Raw genomic sequence first — 23428 nt, 5'->3', positions numbered from 1 at the left:
ATAATATCGTTACTATTTTTATTATAACTTTTTTTCAATTTAAAAACTTGAAATAGTGTATCTTATTTTTATAATAATAGATTAAATATATTATGATGCCAAAGTTAATTATATGCAAGACAAAATTGATTTTTTTTTAAAAAAAATTACCCTCCTTTTTCTAAAAGAAAAAGGAAATTATTTTAGACTAATTAATACTAGATTTTTTTTATTAAGAAAAAGTAAGAAAACATATATTTAAGGAAATAGTTGATATTTAATTAGATTAGGAGTCTCATTTTATCACCGAATTTTGTCTTATGCATATAGTATGAACGGACTAACTGTAAATACTAATTAAAATGAAAAAATAAAATAAAATAAAATATTAAGTTAAATCAAATACCAAGAAAATGACTAAAATACCCAGGGCAGATAGATATATACAAATCCCAATCATTTACATGTCACATCCAACTCTCCCACACAAAATGAGTCGAATGACTCAAATCCAAAATCCAACTCGACCGTTCAGTTCTTGTGTTCAGACCTGTTGTGAATCAGACATTGAACTCCTGATTTCCTTTCATGCAAATAGCAAAGAACACATATGCCAAATGGCCAACCCTATGTATTAGAATATGGTCCATAATGCCAGTCCTTTTCTCTCATTTACAACTGATAAAGAATTCTTGCTACCCCTTCAATGTGTATCTCATTTAGATGTGTTGTATACTTGGCTCGAGGACAAAACCCTCATTAATACCATCAATATCTTTGAGCCCTTTAAAGCTTTTCTTGTAATGGTGATGTCCCAATTGCATATACTTATTGCTCTCAAGTGTAAAGCCTGGTAGTTAAGTAAATTTGGAGATGGGTCATTATCATTAATTTATTTATACTTATATGGAAGTTTAGTTTATTACTGCCCAATGAAATGGCCTTTAAGTTTGATTCTCAACCCCTATGAATTTAGTACTTGTGAAATATCAAAATGGCCCTAATTGGTATTATGGTAGGTAAAAAGTGCCTTTTTTTTTTTAAAGGATTAATTAAAAATAAATTTAACAAAAAAAGTTGTATTACTGATATTTTAACTAACAGGATAAACAAGCTGCTACATATATAATCTAATTAATTTAGAGCGTATTAAATAATATTTTAAATATTCAATGAATTGAAAGGTATACGGATGAACCAATTTGGCAATTTGGTTTTCATATGATTAAATGTTTTGATATTCCCTAACATAGACCAACAAATTCTAGACATTTTTTTTGTTCCTGTTTAAGCACTGACAAGTATCCTTTTTTCTCTTATTTTCTTTCTTTTAAAAGACTCAATGACGAAGAATGTCCCCTATTATAATTGAGCTAAACAAATTTGGCTTCATAGCAGCTGCCACAGAATGGATTTCCAAAGTAATGTCAGAATTGTTGAATAGCAAGGCCAGGGCAGACCAGTTATCGAATCTGACAAGCCAAGGAACCTCCTCTGGGTGATGCTGGTATAAGTAGTCAGGAAAAATGCTAGTCATTCTCACTTCACATTCTTAGCCACAAAAGGTTGACTTTCAATTATAATACTTCACACTGTATAAAGTATTTTCATCTTCTACATTTTTTGTTATTTTCTGGTCATTTTATATAAATCCCAACTTTATTGCCTTCTTTTGTTTTAAGAAAAAAAAGACTTTTTTATTGATAAAAAATTTTAAATTTTTTTCTTGATCTTATCGTTATTTCTCTTTCGCAGTTTTTATTTATTAAACTAATGTGTAGTCTAGTGGTAAGGCGAGATCACTTCGTAAAATGGATACTAAAATGGAAAACTCATTATTTTCAAACATAACAATTTAAAACTATAAAAAAGTAGTTTATTTAAATAAATGACAAGTTTTAACATAGATGTCAGAAAATAAAGTTTAAAATTTTATAAATTATAATTATCAAATAAAAAAAAAGAGACCAATTTTAACATAATTGGAGTCGGCGGTGTAGATTATTTTTCTTATTTTACTCAATTTAGGACCATAATAAATTTTATAGTAAATGAATTATTTGAATATCTATAAGTCAACAATTTGCAGCAGTTGACAGTGAGGGGCAGTAGATATCCTATCAGATGAGGGTTGTGGTGTTGGAATTTGATAGTGAAGGCAAGAATGAGATGGCTGTGTTGCAGGAATGCCTGGTTGGTGGATTTGCTATTCTTGTGGTTGAATACAGAGGCAACATTAATGGTGGATGGCCCAGCAAATGGCCTGCAATAATTTAACACCATGATTAAGTAATCTCACACATAACTTGTCCAGTTCCATAGATCCTGTAGTTTAGACAAAAACAAGAAAATCTAACCCTTGTAACCTATATGGATTGACTTAGCAGCAGAAGATGTGAAAATTGAATTATACAAGAATTGCAGAAGACAAGTTTTTTACCATAAAGTTTTCGTGTGGGTTGAACCTGATGAGATCAGACAATGAGTGGATCTCTATGTGGGGTACTGATACAAAGACATTCAGAATAACTTTCCTCCTTGCAAGTTGCAGGATTCAATCTTTTTGAATGGTAGAAGAAGATTGTTGTCATTTTATTACATTCACTTAATAAGTCTAAAGCTACCGATACCATTCTAGCATTGTTACTTTGCCCTTCCTGTGATGCTGCATTTAGTCCTGCACTTTCAGCAATTTGGTCAGAATATTTTTAAGTTAGCTACTGGCATTTAGAAAGTTGAAGAAGAGAAGAATTTTAAAGTGAAACTTATATTCGACCTCTTTGCTTTGATTGCTATGTTGGTTTTTCATCTTCTTTACATTTGCCCAAGCTAGAAGAGTTTTCAGCTTGTCATCCCTGAAGTAACTTGCAGTAGAGTATTCATAATACTTTTCTTCATTCTGATAAATTAAACATTCTCAAGAATTGATGAATGCACACCTATCAACTTTCTTCTGAGCACCTTCTGGGGCTTTGAGTTTGTCGGATAATGAATTGATTGGTTTTCTGGCTGAACTAATCCTCTCTGATGCCTCATGATTCTGTATTGTTGACTGTCTCATCAGAATTTCACCTGTTACATAGAGCCAGTTAGTTTCTTTTCTTGCACTGAATTATTAAAAAGAATAGTTAAGGTTATGTTTTCTTTGTCGAAAATGTTACCTCCATTATTTGTTTTCTTGAATGAGAATCGGTTGGTAACTTCACTTGAATGTGATAATTTTGCTATGCTATCTCCTTTCTTGTTGCCATCCTTATTATTCTTAAGGGCTTCAGCTTCTTCAAGTGAGTGAATAGCAAATGCAGCTGCTGCTACTGCTGTTGTAAATCCAGTGTAAATTGATTCTTGATCTTGGTTTACTTGTCCTGGACTCTGTCTCCGAAAACTATTCATTTAATCTACAAACGCAAAAGATCAAGAAAAGTTCCTCATTGTTTCCTTTATTTTAGTACTCTGTTTAACATTCTTAGCATAGCTGATGAAATTTACATATCCTGATGTATAATTCAGCTTTCCTTCTCAAATATCTAAGGTGCTAAATACTTTTCTCCTGGAAAATAAGCCAACCCTTCAAGAAAATAGAACATAAAAAAAGATCACGATAACTTACTTTTCCTTAAAAACTCCTTCAATATCTACCAACCTTTTGCCAATCCTGCCTGATCAAGACTAAAGCTGTTAGGAGTAGACAGAAATCTGGATGGGAAGTCCTGAGAAATTTATAGTGATTAGATCATGTTAAACTTGGCAACCAAGACATGACACATTTAAAACATTCTTCTACCCACAAAATCTTTTACTTCGCTCTTCAGCGCACAGAGAACTCAACTTTTTTTCTGGAATTTTTTGACTTCTTACAAATGTTTAGCAGCAAAAGGTCATATTCTTTTCATTATTTCATTCTTGTTGAAAACATGTAAATGAGACAGCATCAGCAAGGATTTTATTCCAATTCCCAATCTTATGTAAGCCGCTCTTTGTTCTAAATTCGTCTTTAAAATGAGAAGTTATAAATATTCATTGCATGCGTGCACTTGCACAGGCTGGAATATGAAAGGAATCAACCAAAGTTGACTACTCCTCAACTTGTATAATTTTCAAACCAACAGCAGGACTAGTATGTATATGTTATATGTTTTACCTGGGTTAAGAGTTAAGTTGCTGTTCTTGTAGAATTATACTATATGTAGAATTATACTATCTTCTAGAAGACTCTGCATATTCTAGAAGCATTTCCTCGTGAAATTGAGGAAATTTCTCTTTGAAGTTGATATAGGAGAGGCCCATTACTTTCTCCATAGCGCTCTGCTATCTCATCCCATAGCTCCTTTGCAGTAGTTTTATAGAGAAAACCATCAACTATCTCTTTAGAAATGGAGTTTAAGATCCAGGAGGTTACCATGTAGTTAACTCTGGTCCAAGTTTCAAATTCAAGACTTTCTTCATCAGGGATAGGAATCTTCCCATTAACAAATCCCAGCTTCATTTTTGCTCCCAAAGCAATCTTCATCGATCTGCTCCATGTAAGAAAATTAATTCCTGTTAATGGTGCTGTTACCAGAACCATACCAGGATGATCAGAACCTTGAAGGAGAAAAGGATCTCCATTACTGGTTCTATTAGTTGGGTTATCACTATCAGCCATGATAGCAAAAGAAAAGGTTATTCAGGCACCTGATCTTGGTGCTCTGATACCATGAACAATTTAGAGGTCAAAAAACCAACCAGAAAAGCTTTACAATAGTATCTATATATACACAAAGTTCACTTGCTATCTAAGAAAGAAAAAGAAAAATATCTTTGCCAGCTCAGCTGTATAGCAGAATAAAGGACAGAAAGAATAACAGAAAATGTCAGAGAATCATAGAATGGAATGATGTGCAGGGAATGATGCCGTTGTAACAGAATGGAGGAAATGCTTCTAGAATATGCAAAGTCTTCTAGAAGATAGTATAATTCTACAGTTCTGCTTTTCCAAAATGCCACACATGAAATGGCAGTAAAATTAGTGTTTGAGAATCTTTAAACATTGCATAAAGCTTGTTTTTAACACCCTTTAATTTGTTACAGTTTCAGCCTTCATGATCTACTGCATATGTTATTCTGATATGAAGCATCCTGGTAATGGTAGTCATTGTCTCAAATGTAAAACATTGTGTACACTTCACATAATTTAATGAAAAATCAAGGTGCCTGCAGAGAGATGCTACTTATATGTATCAATATGTACATAATAATTATTGAAGTCATTTACAGGTAATTTTTCTGTGCATTGTTAGGCACACAGATACAACTGTTGTTCAGATACAAATACTTACAACTTGTTAATCTTCATAAAAAAATTTCGATTTACTTCATTTAATTGAGTATTTAACTTATTAATAGACAATAATAACATTGTATAAAATTTAATGAATTATACATGCTATTAGATTTCTTTCTTATAACATTCAGCAGCAGAAACACCTGACAGGATTCTTGCCTTTCAATCTCATGTTCCTTGCCTTCTCTTTCACTTCAGACTCTTCACTTCTTCTTTTCTCCTCCAATTGTCCTTTTGCTCCTCCAGCAACAGCTTCAATTCTTTCTACCTTGATTTGGTAATACTGCAAGTTTCTTGACTTTCTCAGCTCTAGTTCATTCTGCAGGTCCAGCAATCAGGAAAGTGACTTAATAATTTATTAGCTTTCTCAAAGCTCATATAACAACATTAAAAAGAAAGTGTAAAACCTTTTTCCTTTCCATATGCATCTTGGCCTCGATCTTCTTTGCATTCTCCCAAGCAAGAACTTCTGCTTTCATCTTCTCATACCTGAAGTTCGAACTAGTTATAACCGAATAACAGTTATGGAAAATCCTTAAGCTTACAGTTCGAGTAACCAATTTTACCTTTTATTGATCTTTCGTAGCTGAGCCTTCTCCCAGGAATCTATTTTGTCTTCCACTGCATCTCTTCTTGTTGAAGTGCTCCTCTGCCTTTGATCCACAGAAACCACAGGTCTGATAGAGGCTGAACGACTTGGTTTTCTGCTAGGCGTTGCAGCACTCTCTTGTACCCTTTTATCTTCCTGTGCAGGTTTCCGAATCGAAGCTTCACCTAGAATAGTAAAATAATATAGCTCTTTCTTACTGTCTTGCAAGATATTGTTTTGAGAAAACTTTAATGTGGTTTTCTATAATTATACCTGCATCTTTCACTTCCTTACCAGAAGAATGTCTGGATGCTCTAATAGAACCAACTGAGCTACCCCCATTTCTAGTTCTGATTTCTGGTTTCGCCTTCTCAAATTCCTCTCTGATCTGTCTCTTATAGTCTGCTTCAGCTTCTTCCTTTGAGCAAATGGCAAATGCAGCAGCAGCTACAGCAGCTACAAACTCGGAATCATAATACCAGTTCATCTGCCTAAAGAATTGGTTTTGGAACCAGTTTTTCTCCTTTGCACTGCTAGATCGCTCTTGTTCTGGAGCAGAAAATCTCACTCTGCCAAGATATATTGCAAAATAATACTTCAATCAAGGGGAATCAGAAAAGGCAAAATAATCACGAACACAATTTTAAAAGAAGCTATACTCATTTTAATGTATTTTCTGAAATATTTTTTAAGATTACAGATGTGAAGAGGGTTTTTCTTTTCTAATTACTAATCTTCAACAAGCAAGGTGCTGAATTCTTGCCTATGAAAATATTGCCAAAATGCAACAAATTGCTTAAGAGTTTTTCTTTTTCTTCTTTCAATGTTGAAAAGTTTTTGTTTTTCAATAACCGAAGAGAAAAAAAGAAAGAAGCAGATTGCAGGTACCTCTTTTGTTTCAATAAATGTTCCATGCACAAAAAGCTTTCCTGTCAAATTCCTATTTGAACCTTTTTCTTCTGTACGTTTTCCAATTAAAAGGCCTGGAATCTGGATAGGAAAGTCCTGAAACTCTTATAGGAAAATTTGATCATGAACAGGAAACCGGTGCAAGCAAGATGAAATATGCTTTACAATTTGTATGAAGCATATTTAAGCTTTTGGAGGAAGCAAAGCATCTTCTTCTCTTTTCATGCACCTATATTTTCGAGTTGTTTTCCATTTTTAATGAACTCCACTCCTTTTCTTTACAAACTACAATCTTTACCTAAAAGTGAAAAAAAGAAGCACATCTTTTAGATATTATGACTAGTGGTATTCTTGAAGATTTCAAAAAAGTTCTAGTAGAACCTAACCAGCAAGGATTCAATATCCTCTTGTTCGGTTATTCACTTGATATGTAAGAAAGGGTTATGTCAGTGCATGGGGCTTTCTAACATAACAGGGTACCAATAGTAACAACCCTATTCCTTCATGGGGCGGAGAAGTGACAGATAGCTAGGTTCTATGGAATGTCCATTTTGGCAGGTCAATGAGCTCGTGCTTTTCGATACCTTATTGACCACACTGGGTTGCTTGGTTATTGGGGTTACTGTAACCTTGTTGAGAAACATTTTATTTTTTCAGACAATCATGTGGGTTGATCTTCAGAATCAAGGGCTCAGAGATTAACTTGTCTTTGCATATGTTGTGATTCATATTAGACAGATAGCTTGCAAAAGAAACATAGAATATACAAGCAACTTAGCTTAAAACCTAAGAAAGGTGTTAGGCAGTGTAAAATTCATCAGATTCTAGACATCTAGAATTAAGTATATATACAGGCTTTCTGCAATTCTTTTGGATTACAGAAGTTTGGGAAGAGAGGCGCTGGCTGTTCCTCCATTGAAAGAAGACAACTGCTTAGCTGGAAAAAAAAAAGGGAAAAAGGAAAAAAGAAACTGAATTTACACAAATATTAACAATAACTTACACTCATAGCTATGGTGAATAGAAACTGAATCCAATTTTCCCATTTCAGAAATGGAAAACTTCAAAAAAGAAAATCTTCGACGTTTTAGGCTCCTTCCCATAATTTATTATGATTGGAAAATAATTTCTGAACAAAAACACGTTCTCCCAATTTATAAAAATGCCACAAAGTGCAATATTCATTTTTTATATTATTAAGAACTTACTTGTATTCCAAAAGAAATCTATTATTTTTCTTAATATTATTCTTTATATAATAACTTTTTTTGAGATCATGATAAATTATATTTGAATAAATATATATATATATATATATATACACCATATGTTTTAATATTAATAAATATTATCTCTACGTTTTTCATATTTATATTTATATTTTTAAAACATATCATTTTGAAAAGCTGTTACTCTGACTGAAATAAGCAATTATTGGCAAATTGGACATACTAAAACGACGTCGTATCGATTTACTGGCCTTTCTCTTACATTTGTACCCTTGTCACTCTCTGCACCAACTCCCAACCATCTTTCCCCGCCTTTTTCACTGCAAGTTTACAACTTCAAAAAAACCCCCTTTCTCTCCACAGAACCCTAATAATTCAAATGAATTAAAAATGCCAATCACAGAAGAGCAAAGAGAAAGAGCAGAATCAAATAGACTAGCAGCTTTAGCAAAGAGAAAAGTGTTCACAGAATCCGTAATCAATCAACAGCAGCAACAACATAATCCATGGAAGCTATTCAAGTGCCGAAAGCTCTCTTCCGATCGCATTTCTACTACTTCTACTACGCAGCACTCAAAACCACCACCTCTTGCTCCGATAGACCCGAATTCGGATGCTCATTTGGGCCAAAAGTTCCGGGTCCGCCTTGAAATTTGCTCTCCTGACTCTTTCTCTCTCACTCCTGAGGCTTTGCGAGGGTTTATATATGCTGGGGAAGAAGAGTGCTTAAGGAGATTAAATGTTTTCCTAGCTGATGTAAGTGGGTACTTTTTCCCTTCCTCTTCTTCTTCTTTTTTTTGAAGTTCTAATCTTTTTGGAGCTTCTTTTTTGGATTTTGAGAGAAAAGGATTTCACTTCCTGTTTGTTCTATGCTGAATTATCATAATTTGTTTTTATTTTAGGTAATGCCATCACACTACACTCAAAATCATGGAGGTGGAAAGGCCTGTGTTTATAAGCTTAGAGATTATGATGCAGTTTTATCGTGTTTGAAGAACTATAAGGTCATTGAAATTGAGAAGATACCTTTTGGCACGCTACACGTTGTCCAAAGACTTTCACATTCCTTTGAGACTGGGCGATGGGAACCTATCAGACCTGAACATTTTACTGATGAAAAGGTTGATGAATTGATTGGGAATCTACCAAGAAAGATATTGGATGTGCTCTTGCCCTTCCAACTTGATGGTTTAAGATTTGGTCTGCGAAGGGGTGGACGTTGTCTTATTGCAGATGAAATGGGTCTTGGAAAAACACTCCAGGTAGTTGTTTTATTGATAGTAAATCATGTAATTCCTGAAATTCATAGTAATGTCATGGTCTGGAAGCCTGTTTAAGCCTGTTATTTTTGTGCACGAGTAATCCTCCAGAGTTTCAAAATCGGTGCTTTTGACAAGTTATAAGGTTTACTGTGTCTTAATCGTCATTGGTCTTGAAGATTGTTTTGTTTGTGTAAAAGAAGATATATAAGCAGGCTGGCAAATATACGTGTCGTTGAAATTGTTTTTATTTCTGCCTATACTAATAAGTGTAATTTAGTGCAGTTTCGTGTAAGACGACATAAACATATAACTTTTGCATTTCCTGGATTTGTTTTCAGGCAATTGCTATTGCTGGCTGTTTCATGAATGAAGGTCCTATACTTGTTGTCTGCCCAGCTATTCTACGGTTTTCATGGGCAGAAGAATTAGAACGATGGCTGCCTTCTTGTTTACCTTCTGAAATCCACCTTGGTATTGACTTATCACTGCCTTTTAATTATTTCATTTTTTCCTTTTGCCTGCTTAGTTAGGGTGCAGGGAGAAGCAGGTTGGGATGAGGATTTGATAGGAATAGGATATAGTGAAATCAAGAAGAATTTATGGTTTATTATCACATTTTAAGAACTCCAATTCTGTGCATAAATATGCTGTGATATCTATAAAAAAGAATATCATTCTTTGCATATTCTTATGTTTGTTGGTTTAATTAACTTAAATTTCAGCATAACTTGTTGCTAGTGAGTATAACTGTATGGCAAGGTTATGTGTATTTTATTTTTCAATTTACTAAATAATAGGATTAGGTTTTGTTTTTAACTAGAATCTACATTTTATCTGAATTGCCATGTTCCTGTGTCTTGCTTTGTATAATTTCAATAAGGCTGCCAAAAATTTCTTCTTTCCTGGACTCTGTATTTTTACTTTTCTTTTCTTTTCTTTTCTTTTCTTTTGCAATTTTGTACAATAAAGCTAATAAATTATCCAGGCACTAGCTTGTTTCCTTCACTCGTGATTTATGGACCAATTTTCAAATCTTATTGCAGCAGTGATTAATTCTTAACTATGTTACTTAAAATTTTTTTGGTTCAGTTTTTGGTCATCAAAATAACCCTGCATATCTAACAAGATGCCCGAGAGTTGTAGTTATTTCTTTTAAAATGCTTCATCACCTGGGAAAGAGCATGCTTGAACGAGAATGGGCTCTCCTTATAGTTGATGAATCTCACCATGTACGTTGTTCAAAAAAGAAGTCAGAACCAAATGAGGTAAAATTTAGCTTTTAGATAGTGGATGACCTCTGTTTTTTCTTTTTTTTTTTTGCATAAAGTAGATGTTGGCTTTATCTCATTAATATTATGTGATTCTCATAATAAGCTTCTGGCATCATAATTTCTTTTTTTTTTTTTTGTTGATAATTTGGAGTGGCACCGCATTTACAGTTGCACCCATGCATGCTAATGGGCCCTTGGTTGGATCAGTGCACTTTACAACAGCTAGTCATTAAATTGGATTACTAAATGAGGATTGTTGAGTCGAACTGTCTTTAGGCTAATGGAAAGTTAATTTTTTTATGTAGTGCAGTGATAATATAAGTGCAGCTGGTAGATTTTTAAGATTATGTTACAGGTGCTGGTAAGGGCATACATTAATTTCAGAAGCATAATGAATTTGAATTTTGAATGAAAAGGAATTGATATAATGAATATTTAATTACTATCAAATCATTGGTCTTTTTATTGGATCTACACTAGGCCATCCCCTAAGCCTAGCAAAATCTTAGGAGTCATTCAGGATTGGAACAAAAAGAAGTATGCATTAGCAAATCCAGTTTCTCTTAAGAGACCTGGTGTATCAATTCGTTTTGGATTTCTTTTGCAGTATTTAGAGAGTTATTCTTTGGACTTGGCTAATATTTAAATATTGTTCACATAAAAGGTAATTGCATAATGAAACAGAGTCCGGGGATGGGATGTTTGGTGACAGTCTTACTTGTCAGCTTTCTTATATGAAATTATTGCTCTTATCTCTCAGACTTTCATTGTTTTGTTTGTAAGCCCAATACCTTTCCGTCTCTTCCATTCCACAAGATGATACATGTATAGCCTGTAAGGAGAAGCTCTAATCTTCAGATAAGATTTATAGGAATTAAGATCATATATTTTTTTTTGAAAGGGAATCATCTTTTCTTTCTCGAGTCTCCGCATGGAACTATGAATGTTGATGCTGAGAAATGTTACTGACCATTGTATGCCATGAATAAGCTGTATCAAGCATTCCATTTTGTCCGACATTTCTTAGATATGTACCTTTGCTTCTCCAAACATGCTAGAGTTACTAGTACCTCCATGTGGGCTGCATGCTTACTCATGTCTCATCCAGTGCTAATATTTGTGGTTTATAGCCATTGGTAAGAGAAAATTGATTACTAGATGACAAAATCGAATGATTCATATGCATGCTTATCAATTTCACCTTTCATTCAACTATTGCATATAATGTGATAGTGTGAGGAAATTGTGTATGTGCTATGTGCTATGTGCATCTTAGATTTCTCCTTTTTTAATAACTGGCTGAAAGGTGCAATATTCCATGGACAAACAGCATGGTAAATCCTTTATCTTGTCCTGTTTAATTTGCTTTGCTTTGCATTTGCATATATTTTTGTTGCCAGTTACTATGTTTTTTTTCTTTTCTTTTCTTTTCTTTTTTTTTCTTTTTTCTGTTAACAGATAAAAGCTGTTCTTGATGTGGCCGCAAAGGTCAAGCGCATGGTTCTTTTGTCTGGCACACCTTCTTTGTCCAGGTCGCAAATGATCTTTGGAATGAAACAGTATTAGTTATCCGGTTCTGATCATGCATCTACCTTTATTTTCTCTCCCAAGTTTCTGTTTGTATTAGTATTAATATTCAAAACACGTTCTGATTCATTACTTATGTGAAGGTGATATAGGCCGTACGACATCTTTCATCAGATAAATATGTTATGGCAAGTTTTTTCCAAATCTTTTTCTGTTGATTTGCTTTCTTAAGTTTTGATTGATTTGGATCACATTTTTTGAGATTCCTTCTGTTTGTAGGCCTGGTTTACTGGGACAGAGTAAGTATGATTTTGCAAAAACTTACTGTGCAATCAAACATGTCCCGACTTCTGAGGGGAAAAGTTTCCAGGTAATCTTAAGAGTGGCATCAAAATGATATCCTAAAAGCTTCATAGAAACTTTGTCTATGGCTTTGCTTTCAAGTTTTTCATAAGATTTTCATGTGTTCCAATCAAAAAGGGAAAAACAAGGGGGGAGAAGAAAAGGAAAAGATTGCTGCATGGTGGGTTTTTGGGAGCTGATGTGGCTTCTAAATTTCATAGTGATACTATATATGGAGTTTTGTGTCTTTTGTCTAATGAACATTTTCTTTGCACCCTGATTGTCGAATATTAAGATTTTGAGATATTTACTTTTAGTGCAACTGTTACTGCAGGACTTCTCAAGGGGCACCCGTTTGGAAGAACTGAACATGTTACTTACACAAACTGTTATGGTATGCTCTTGCTTTTTTATGCTCAAATTTATGTGGTTTATAGTTCAAGCATTAATGTCTTCCTCTTCTTCATACTCTTTCTATTTTATTTTTTATGAAAGGTATCGGCTACTATGGTCCAAGTATTAACTCTTAATTACTAAATTAAGATGTGAGGGTACGTGATTCTTTTTGTCATACCCTAAAATGGCCACCAGGATGTTTTACATTAGTGCCAATGGTTTGTTGGCCAGATGATACATCCTTCTTGAGTGCTCAATACAATAGATATGTTAGTTCTTCTTCATGTAAAAGGGAGGGAATTGTTAGTTAGAGAGAGAGAAATGTGAATGGCCATTTGCCTTTGTTCAAGTGGTCATCTTTTTCTATATAATTGTCATACAGTATAATTACTACTCATTCTTTCTTTTGGTAAATTCTCGTAAATTGGTACATGTTTGACTATTTATGTTATTGTAGATAAGGCAATTTGGGGAAGGAGAGAGAGAGAGAGAGAGGAGTGGGGGATGGATTTGGCAGTGCATTTGCCTTTCTGCAAATGGTCAAAGAAGATATTTTACATTACTACTTATGCTTTCTCTTGAGAATCTTAAATTGTCATCACAACTTGGTGTTTATTTTTGTAGATAAGGCGTTTGAAGAAGCATGTGATGGAGCAGTTACCACCAAAACGTCGGCAAATTATAAGAATATTGTTGAAGAAATCAAATATAGTCTCAGCAAAAGGAGCTTTTGGAACTATGAGTGATAATGCTTCTGAAGGTAATGCAACTAGAGCCATGTGACCCTTAGCTGCACCAGATCAGTCTTGTAAAGTTGCCAATTAATAGAAGTGCAATTCATGTGCCTAATTATTTTTGCATTTTTTGTTGTTTATAGCTGTTAGAAGTTATATTTATTCCACATCGCTTGGTTACTGGGCTGTTATAGTGCATATAAGTGGATTGGGCACCCTCTTCCTTTGAGCTAGCTTTTGGGAATAGTTCCCAAGCTCATTTATCATGGTATCAAAACCGGCCCATTGCATGTCACGCTAAGCGTGAGGGAGGGTGTTAGAAGTCGTATTTATCCCATATCACTTGGTTACTGGGCTGTTACTGGGTTGTTATAGTGCATATAAGTGGAGTGGGCACTCTCTTCCTTTGAGCTAGCTTTTGGGAATGAGTTCTACCCAAGCCCATTTATCAATAGCAAACCAATTGACAAGGTTGCCCTTGTTTTGAGAATTAAATACATGACCTAGATTAGCAGCTAAGAAGGAACTCTATTCTATTTAAGTGCAAATTATTTGGATAACTTTTAAATAAAAAAAGCAAACCATTATTGAAATTGTGGACGAGGTGCTTATGTTATGAGGTTTCATTTATTGTTTGAAGCGATTAGTCTGCTAATAAGCTTAAAGCCTAATCAAGAAATAGCCATCATTTGATGCATGAACAAGCTCTTCTCAAGTTTACAATTCATGAGGATAACACTCTGCATGCTTTTACTCTATATCTTCATTTTCTTTCAGGTTGTGGTTCTTTTTGCAAGTTAAATAAACTCTCCTACCAAGAGCTTGGTATTGCAAAACTACCTGCATTTCGTGAATGGCTTTCCATTCATCCGCTCATCACAGAATCAGATGGTGTAGCAGAATTGGATGTAAACTGCATTTCTCAAAAAATGATAATTTTTGCTCATCACCATAAAGTTCTTGATGGAGTTCAGGTGAAATGCTTTTACTGGTTCCTCACTGCATTGGAAATCTATTCTTCTTGCTCAAAAATAATTATTATAAATAATTAAGGGTTTCGTCTTGTAGATGATGAATGTAAGTGTAACTACAAAAAAATTGTGCTGGAACATTGTCCAAGTTGACCAAATTCTCTGTAATAATATCAGTTGAATCCTGGAATATGATTTTTTTTTAAAATAATTCAACTGAATCAATTAGTCAGTAACAGATTGATATGTCATGAAACCAGAATTGAAGTTGTGGCACAAATTATTATGATATGGCTTTTATGAAACATTGGAGGATGGAAAGAGGGCTAGTAGGACTTAAGTTTTCTCAAATACTTCTCCATAAACTTAATAGTTCTTACAGGTTTCCAAATGTATAGTGGCAAATTATTAATCACTGCCCTTGATGGACATAACTTTTCCTAGGCTTGTATCTTTTTCTTGGCCTCAGGTTGGCTTTAAGCTATCTCTATGATGGGCGGCTGTCATATTCAATATTAATTTGTTGCTTTACATTGGTCAGGAGCTCATTTTTGAGAAAGGGATTGGTTTTGTCCGTATTGATGGAAACACACTTCCCAGAGATAGGCAATCAGCTGTACGGTCATTCCAATCATCAAATGAGGCTAGTATCGTACTTCTGTATCTTCATTTATGCGCTAGAGTTCTCCTTTGTGTTTAGCCCTTTTATATGTCTAAAACTTTTGGAGATTTTATTTCCTTTTAGGGTTCAATCGCATTTAATATTAATTAATAATAATATGAAAGATGGGAGCAACTGGAATGAAGAGGAAAAGGTAGCATTTGCTAGGTGAACCAAGAGAGTCAAATAGAAAAAGAAAAATTAAATAAAGAGATGAATTCAAACTTCCAATAACTCTCAATTTCAGTAGTGAGAGCTCTTCGAACATCTTAAAAGAAAACTGCCTAGTGAAGTCGGGAAAAGAGCAAAAAAGAGCTTACGTGCTATACAAAGTCTAACTTGACTTTTAAAACTCCTAAATTACCTCTTCACCCAGACACTTTAAGTTACCGCAAATATATAGACCATCATTAACTTTTGAGATTCCTCTCGCTTCTTCCTGTCTTTTAGCCATTTGTTTTTATTTCTAGAAATTTCTGAAAGGGATTTGATATCAGATCTTCTGTTTTTGCACCTTTCATTGCCCTTGTTTGAATGAATATTATCCCTGACTAAGGAGTTCACTTTTCTCTATAATTACAATTTTAACAATATTATAATATGCCCATGCCCTTATCTAGGAGAAGCCATTATCAGCTTTGTTCTTTCCTTCTCGTCTTAATCTCTATAACAGTTGAACGACCTAATTATGATTTCAATGATTGATGATGAGTGTTGATGCAACTGTAAGTTGCTTCAGAGTAACTTGAATATAATGGGTTAATACCTTGGCTGTGGCCTGCTTGCAATGCAAGTGGAATGCTATATACATGTGGTCCTCGTTAGAGCCTGAAGTGGGACAGCTTCCATCTTTATGTTCACCAATTGGTCACATATAAATGTATGTGTCCAGCATAATGACATTCTGAACACTACAAAAGGCATCCCCTAACATGTCCTTTTTTAGCAGGTTAAGATTGCAATAATTGGTGTAACAGCTGGTGGTGTTGGACTGGATTTCTCTTCAGCTCAAAATGTTGTGTTTCTGGAGCTGCCTCAGTCCTCATCACTGATGCTTCAGGTTTGACTTGCTAGTTTTGTCTGCTTTGCAAAGTAAAAGTTTAGAATTGATGAACTATGTTGAGAATGTATGTAAATTTCTTATAGATAAATAAATGGTACTCATTATAACTTTCTAATCTTGGGTAGAAAAGGATGATTGAATTGTAAATCCTTTCTGTGGCTGTGCAGTGTCCGCTCACCAATATCATCTCTAGATTTATTTCTGTTCTCCAGTAGTTCCAAGTAGTTCTCTTTTTCTTCCTTTTGTTTTTCTTAATTTTTGGTCTCCGTCTGCGACATCTTTGAGCATTTACTTTTATGTTTGGATAATGCTTTCAGTGTTATATAGAACCATGTAAAGTTTTCAAGCATGCATTGTTCATGCATATTGTAAGTGTTGTTTGATATTGAATTCCCTTTAAAGTAATTAGTTACTGAAGTAGCTATTATTACATGTCTTAAGATGTCTTTGTATTTTATTATCTTAGTTGGAAACTGAGTTGTGGTGCCAGGGGTTGGGGCTTCATAGTCTATCAAACTTTTGGCTGCGTGTTATCATAGATTTTTTTGTTAGCTGTTCTTTTGGATTTGATGCGTGTATCTCCTTTGAAAAAACTTTTATTTTAAGGCTGAGGATAGAGCTCATAGGCGAGGACAAACAAATGCAGTCAACATATACATCTTCTGTGCAAAGGTGTAAAATTTTTTTTCTTTAATATTGTTGGTAATTTTTTCTAGACCTTTTCTTTTCTTGAAATGCATTTTTAAGTACATTTTGTGATATTGCAGGACACTGTGGACGAAAGACACTGGCAATATTTGAACAAGAGTCTACATCGTGTTTCATCTACTACAAATGGAAAATATGATGCCGTGCCGGAGATACCAGTAGCTTTTCTTTCTCTTTTTCCTCTATATTTATTGTTGGGAGTTATTTTTTCTAGATGTTTTTTTTCTTAACATGATGTTGTCAAAACGTCGAGTTATATGTTCAAATTATTTGTGGAAAACCTCCTTAATATACCTTTTTCTATATTCTAATCTAATATTAATTTGAACTCTCCCATGTGACCTGAATCTTAGATTATTTAGAACCTCTTTATATCCAAACTATTGAAATACATATATTGGCAGTCATGCATGCATTTGAAATTCAAATGTATTAGTCATGATTGCTTTTAGTTTTCTTCTCCTATTTATTTTTTGTTATTCATATCATTGAATGGTGGGTCTTGGTTTTTCACCTTTTGTCCTGAGATTTAATTTCTGTAATCTGGCTGGCAGGTTGATGGTGTTTCTTATTTAGAGTCAACAAGTGAGGGAAGTTCTGGGAATCAGATTTCAGACAAAGCCTCATATGCCAAACTTTCTGCCATTACAGAAGATTCTTGCACTGCAAAGAATATGCAACCATTTGAAAACCATGATGAAGCAGCTGGGACATTAATCGATAGATCAGAAGAGCACCCTAGTTATGGTGCCACTGCAGTTCAAACAGACGATTTTCATCTTAAGGTATATATGAGAATTCAGTATTTTTTATGATTTTTGTTTTATGAGAAATCAGTATCTTTTATGATTTTTCATTTAGGAATCTTTTAATCTTTAAATTGGTTTACATTTGCTTTCGGTTGAATTAAATATATTAGTTTCATAGGTGGAACTGGCCAGTACGGCTCTTGATAAAGAATTGTACAATTATATTGCTGAAAGTGAAAGCAATAGTGATGGGGGAATTTCGTCATCTAAGTTGGATAAGGGAAATGGAAGTGAGCATGAGATAGAAAAGGTATGCCGTGAATAAGTTCCAGTCTTCCTAGATAATGGTGGCATTTACTTTTCTTTGTGTAGTTTATGCAAAGAGAACCGTTTTAGAAATCTGAAAAATGCAGGAACAAAATCCCTTGTCTCAAACAAAAGAAACATACAACCATGTACCTGCTCTGGGAAATGAAGCTGATGAAACTTTCTCTAACCAAGTATACTCTCTCCGCTTTGAGGTATAACAGTAAAACCTTGACATTGAGATTTGCTTCTTGGTTAAATCCTCTTGTTGCTTGTGCATTTGAAAGAACAAAATTCAATTTAAAGTTGCTTTTCCTACTAGATATGTAGAAAGTTGCAAGAAATGTATTTCTAACTCATTTCCTGTTTTCGAGAGTCTGTGCTGTGATGATGCAGTTTGCTTTTCATAGTTCCTGAGACCTTAGGGCTTGTTGCAGCATCCTCAGATGCGATATTTTGTTAGACTGTTTTGGTCCTCCATGGAGAAGTAGTATCATGTGCAAAATTTTTGCACATTTTTGTACTGGAGTTGTCTTCAAAGAATTGGGCTCTAGAAGTCTGGTTGTTGCAATTGTAACTTGAACTTAGGCATTGAAAAGCCAGCAAAAAATTTAGGGCTTATCATTTGGTTTCCTGAGTGATTATAGTTTTATTACAAGTATCTGTAGTAAAATATACGTATCAAGAATTAAGTTGAAGAAATGGCTTTACCTCTTTTCAGGTGAGCAAATACACCGGGAGGATACACCTGTACTCCTGCATTCTGGGGACAGACCCAAGACCACAGCCGCTATTTGAGAATTTCCGACCAGAGGAAATCGAGTCATTTAATTCTCTTGTGGCCAATAATAACAATGAATCAGCTACTAAACCTTTTAAGGGCATTCCACCATATAGGCATGCACTTCTTGCATTCATTAAAGAGTGGAACAAACTAAGGCCCATTGAGAGAAGGAAACTGGTTGGAAAGACTCTACAGCTTCCTTTGTCTATCGAGTTGTGCTACTTGAATGAAAATATTAACCATAGTACTGAGGTATGTCCACATGAACAAGTACTCTTATATCTTGCTTGTACAATCTATAAAAATTATTAAATTGTATATCTTTGGTAATTAGATGTGTGGTTAATTATTTCAAGCTAAGGAAATAATATAATGAAAGAAGAGAAAGAAAACTTCACAAATTGGAGAACAAGGAATTTTTTTCCAACTAAATTAAAGAAACAGAAGGAAGATTCTACAGTTTGAAGATCTGTAGTTATCTGATATCAGATATGCCCATTTGAATAGTCTCTTACCAGCAATAAGTAGCAATGCCCGAGACTCTTCCTTAAACATCCAAGCATTTGTTTCCAAATCAAAGGCACCAATCACCGGATACATACATAAATACTATAAACTCTGTAGCCCTTTTGTCCCCTCACCAATCACAATCTTAACTTATCTTTCAAATTTGGTAGATCCCCATTCCATCTCCCCCTTCCCCACCCATCATCACCACCATTTCAATTTGATCAATTTCCAAATAGATCAATAAACAGAATAGAGCTAAAAAAGAGAATAGGATTAAAGGAGTGTGATTTACCACTTGCAAGTTTCTTCTGTAGCAACTTTCTTTTCCTTATACTTTGTATTTTATTTTTGTGAACCTAGCATGGGAGTCATGGTATTCATCAAGGTAGCTAAAAAAGTGAAGTTGACTATTTTCAGAAAAATGTCAGCAGAAAATTCCCTATAACACATATTCAGTGGTAATGCCTTATTTTGACTCCTCGCCTGCTGCAAATCGTTGGTTGTTTACCTTGTCTGAAGATTAGTGATTAGATAAAAACATTGCCTTTGGAGGGAGACTTAAGCCTTCCATAATTATGATTAGCCAAGTTGGGAATTGGATTTGGAACAGAAATGGGATGACCGAGTTGCAAGAAAATAGTGCCAAATTCTCTGAAGTCCAGTTCTGCTTTATCACATCTTTTTGGTCTAGAATGATACATATTACTGAGAAGTAAAAGCATTGAGCAACATAAAAGGACCTCTGACTCTCCACTATCATTTAGATTTTCTTTAAGGAAAGAGATCCACAGTCTGAAATTCCATTGGATAAGAAAACTTGAAATTGGTTCATTGAAGAGTGGAAAAATGATAAGGACAAGGGAGAAAATTGAAATGGAACATCATTGCTAAATTCATATGACTTTTCCTTAACTTAAGAGTGTGGCCATTTATGTTTGATTAATAAATGTACAAATATTTTATTTTAGGGACTGCTGAAGGGTGGAAGCAAAAGACGCATGACTCCATGGTTTGAGATTAGCTATCCTTTACCATCAGGTGCTGTTTGGAAAAATGTAAATTTGTCTAGTAGCTATGGCAAGAAGGAAAAGCAATATACGCAGGGTTGGACTCTGATGGATGAGCCACTTTGTAAACTCTGTCAAACACCATGCAAGTAGGTGGACAATCTTAATTTATGTTACTTTGCATACTTTCTTTAGTTTTGTTTCTCCTTTTTCTCTTTTTCTTTTGTCCATTTCATTTATTGAATTAGTTGTATACCTTCTGTATATATGATATTGTGCACCTTCTCTGTTGGCATTTTCAGTATATGTTCCTTACCAAAGAAGTTACTTTTACTTTCAGGGGCAGCAATGCCAAGACACCTGAATTTTTTGAGGATCTTTTTTGTAACCTTAGCTGCTACGAAGAATATCGCATAAGAACTAGTAGTAGATCTCTTCGACAGGTTAGCAATGGAGTTATATTGAAGTGTTAAAGTTCGAGAAACTTTTTATTTCTTTACTTATATTAGTTCATTTTGGGCTAGTAGAAATTCAAAGAACTCTAACTCAGCTTTCATTTGGCTGGTTTGAACGGGATACTTAGATTTGGGGTGCTTGAAAATTTGATATTTGTTGCTTATTATGCAATCTAGCACGCAATTGTTTTATTAACTATAATTCATTCTTCTAGGAACTTTTTCAAATAGAATATGGAGTCTGCACGAATTGCCAGTTAGACTGCCATAAACTTGTGAAGACCATACAACCTTTAACACTGGAGAGGCGAAGAGAGTATATTGAGAAGGTAGCACCAAATCTGGCAAGTCGGAAGAAATTGTAAGTTAAACTGAATATTAGTTTGACGAGAAAAGTTCATACAGCATTCACAAATTATGAATTTCTTCAATTTCTTCTTCATATAATCCACAGATCTATATTCTTCTCTTCTTCTTCATTTAGAGTTTGTGCTTTTTGTATGCACCTATGCCAAAAAGGGAACTGGACCCTTAAAGTTACACATTGCACCAGTCCTATGTATGTTGATCAGCCATTCTTCTTACTTCAATGCGATATCAGGATTTTGTTGTTATGGAAATTCTAGTTTTCAAATGGTTGTTTCATGCTGCTATACCATTCTTCTTGGTACTACCAAATAATAATTACTTTTGAACACCTCTTTGTTATTTGATGTCTGCAGGTTTGATAAGCTTGTCAATGCTCCATCTGAAGGCAATGCATGGCATGCAGACCACATTATTCCTGTCTACCGTGGTGGAGGTATGATAATTTATTATTTTATGATCAATAGTTAATGCTTCATAGGATGAAGAAATGATTTGTCAACTTGATGGCTGTTCAACTAAATTAGCTACACACAGCGCTCCCAATGAGAAGTATTTTTGAAGTGCTAATATTTTGTTGTTTTTTAAAACATTTCATACATTCGGGTACGTGTCTGAATATTTAGGATTAGGACTGATGAGAATAGATCTTCTAGGTTACGATGTTAATACAACCCAGTGTAAATACCTGACACCAGTCAATAGTTTCACTAGGTTTCTATTTGATGTTATCTGGTGAAGCCATATTGTTGGTCAATTTAGCTCCCTGAAACATTTAATGGTCAGAACTTAAAGCCAATGATTCGTGCAGCTTCAGATATTTAGACCTTTTATAGTTCACACAAGGGGATCGCAAATGGCTCTTTTATTTGTGAATACAAGCACTTTTATTGTTGTTATGTTATTCACATAAAGAATAATTACATTTATCTTATGTTTTCTGGTGGTCAAAAGTTATTGTTGTTTCTGCCCTCCTGTTATTAATACTGATAATAATCCCTTTAGATATTCTATTAATAGGGATCCTTGCTTTGTCCTGCTAGCCTTGCTTTTATAGTCTATCTTGTCCCATATTTCTGTAGGTGAATGCAGACTAGAGAATATGAGGACTCTCTGTGTGGCATGCCATTATGATGTCACTGCGGCACAACGTGCTGAACGACGCGCAACATGGGCCAAGGCTAGGGCACAACTCAAAATCATCATGAATAACCTCAAAAGTGACCAGAAAATGGAGAGTGACAGTAGTTCTAAGGTACATTCTGAGATATTGGGACTCGTGAATCTTCTGAATTTCTAAATTATTGGAGGCGCCCATCATATTTAAGCTAGTCCATGAATAAGGTGACTTAGAATCTTGCATAATCTATTTCTGTATTTTTTTCCAATTCCTCTAAATTCATAAGGTGAACTGTCACTAGATTACTGAGGATTGATATTGGGAGAAAGAGACTATTTATTTACTTATTTTTGTTTATGACTTGGTTTGCTTTTCTAGCTTCTTATGGTATCTGCATATCAATAAGACTAAACGTGAATATGAAATTCATATTAGACTGTGCTGATTGTTTTCAGGGGCAGGGCCATTCTGAAGACATGGTGGAAGATGAGCTTTTAGTCAAGGTTCCTGGAAGTGCCTATTCTGTAGGAAAAGACACTAACCCTGGAACTGAAGTCCTGAACAAGTTCTCAAAAGATGAAGAATGAATTATCAGAAAAACGGTGAAAGCATCTGCATACAAAATAGATTACTTTCAAATTCTGCTGCTTTAATCAAAGCTACCCGTCTTTTGTAGAACAGTGAAACAGTTTTTGTAGTGTTTAGTTTGCCCAGATTTAAGAGGAATGTCAACGAGGGGGACTTTGACTCCCCCGCCCCGCCCCGTTAAGAGTCCGGGTGCGTATCGGGCATCTCTTTTTATTATTTTGTATATTCTTTATACTAAAATACATTTTTTTTGTCAATTTTATCAGTCCATATGTTTAACATTTTTAATTATTATCAAGTAATATCAAAGGCAACAAGATTCAATTAGAATAAGAATTGATGTAAATAAACATTATACCTTTGGTTTTAGAAGGGTAGTTCATCTTTTTTTATGAGCTTCAGTTTTTTTTTTTTTTTAATTTTAATTTAGTAAGTAATTATTAGATATATTCTTCATTAATTAGTATATATATATATATATATATATATATATATATATATATATATATATAATATATTATTATAATTATTTTTATTTTATACTTTAAAGGTCTAACTTTTATTAGAAGGTTTAATAAG

The 23428-nt window shown here is 34.2% G+C and overlaps 3 protein-coding genes across 12 annotated transcripts; 1 reads left to right on the top strand and 2 right to left on the bottom strand.

Annotated features, from left to right (window-relative positions):
• Window positions 1–1975: 1975 nt before the first annotated feature.
• LOC8284476 lies at window positions 1976–4953 on the bottom strand. Of its 5 annotated transcripts, none has more exons than XR_001534924.3 (6): window positions 4121–4953; window positions 3590–3689; window positions 3141–3377; window positions 2756–3051; window positions 2420–2656; window positions 1976–2242 (listed from the first exon to the last, which is right to left on the bottom strand). XR_001534924.3 is itself a non-coding variant. In XM_048372487.1 (6 exons), the coding sequence occupies exons 2-5, from the start codon at window positions 3370–3372 to the stop codon at window positions 2651–2653; spliced, it is 450 nt and encodes a 149-aa protein (XP_048228444.1). In that variant the 5' UTR covers window positions 3373–3377; window positions 3590–4101; the 3' UTR covers window positions 1976–2242; window positions 2420–2650. The 5 variants fall into 5 exon arrangements, 4 of the variants coding, with proteins under 4 accessions (XP_048228444.1, XP_048228441.1, XP_048228443.1 ...); XM_048372487.1 differs by lacking the exon at window positions 4121–4953 and having other exon boundaries at window positions 2756–2834; window positions 2919–3051; window positions 3590–4101; XM_048372484.1 differs by lacking the exon at window positions 4121–4953 and having other exon boundaries at window positions 2420–2834; window positions 2919–3051; window positions 3590–4101.
• Window positions 4954–5201: 248 nt separating this feature from the next.
• Window positions 5202–7944, bottom strand: LOC8284475 (remorin 1.4). 5 transcript variants are annotated; one of them, XM_048372482.1, is made up of 6 exons: window positions 7804–7944; window positions 6780–6896; window positions 6165–6460; window positions 5869–6076; window positions 5710–5791; window positions 5202–5621 (listed from the first exon to the last, which is right to left on the bottom strand). In XM_048372482.1, the coding sequence occupies exons 2-6, from the start codon at window positions 6803–6805 to the stop codon at window positions 5430–5432; spliced, it is 804 nt and encodes a 267-aa protein (XP_048228439.1). In that variant the 5' UTR covers window positions 6806–6896; window positions 7804–7944; the 3' UTR covers window positions 5202–5429. The 5 variants fall into 5 exon arrangements, with proteins under 5 accessions (XP_048228439.1, XP_025012339.1, XP_048228440.1 ...); XM_025156571.2 differs by having other exon boundaries at window positions 6780–7098; window positions 7804–7923; XM_048372483.1 differs by lacking the exon at window positions 6780–6896 and having other exon boundaries at window positions 7804–7930.
• A 347-nt stretch (window positions 7945–8291) lies between these two features.
• On the top strand, window positions 8292–23241 carry LOC8284474 (DNA annealing helicase and endonuclease ZRANB3). Of its 2 annotated transcripts, XM_015716438.3 has the most exons (24): window positions 8295–8785; window positions 8932–9291; window positions 9630–9762; window positions 10381–10556; window positions 12021–12094; window positions 12242–12277; window positions 12369–12459; window positions 12766–12825; window positions 13452–13587; window positions 14339–14535; window positions 15074–15175; window positions 16143–16253; window positions 16863–16928; window positions 17024–17122; window positions 17519–17749; window positions 17892–18023; window positions 18127–18234; window positions 18741–19055; window positions 20282–20469; window positions 20661–20763; window positions 20991–21136; window positions 21498–21577; window positions 22224–22396; window positions 22717–23241. In XM_015716438.3, exons 1-24 carry the CDS (start codon window positions 8420–8422, stop codon window positions 22846–22848), a joined length of 3615 nt encoding a protein of 1204 aa, XP_015571924.1. In that variant the 5' UTR covers window positions 8295–8419; the 3' UTR covers window positions 22849–23241. The 2 variants fall into 2 exon arrangements, 1 of the variants encoding a protein (XP_015571924.1); XR_007215633.1 differs by lacking the exons at window positions 20661–20763; window positions 22224–22396; window positions 22717–23241 and having other exon boundaries at window positions 8292–8785.
• The last annotated feature ends 187 nt before the right edge of the window (window positions 23242–23428 follow it).

This window comes from Ricinus communis, chromosome 4 (genome assembly GCF_019578655.1).
Source record: "Ricinus communis isolate WT05 ecotype wild-type chromosome 4, ASM1957865v1, whole genome shotgun sequence".
Classification (NCBI taxonomy): domain Eukaryota; kingdom Viridiplantae; phylum Streptophyta; class Magnoliopsida; order Malpighiales; family Euphorbiaceae; genus Ricinus; species Ricinus communis.
Note: the sequence above shows the minus strand (reverse complement) of the source record. Positions and strands in the feature narration are given on the sequence as shown.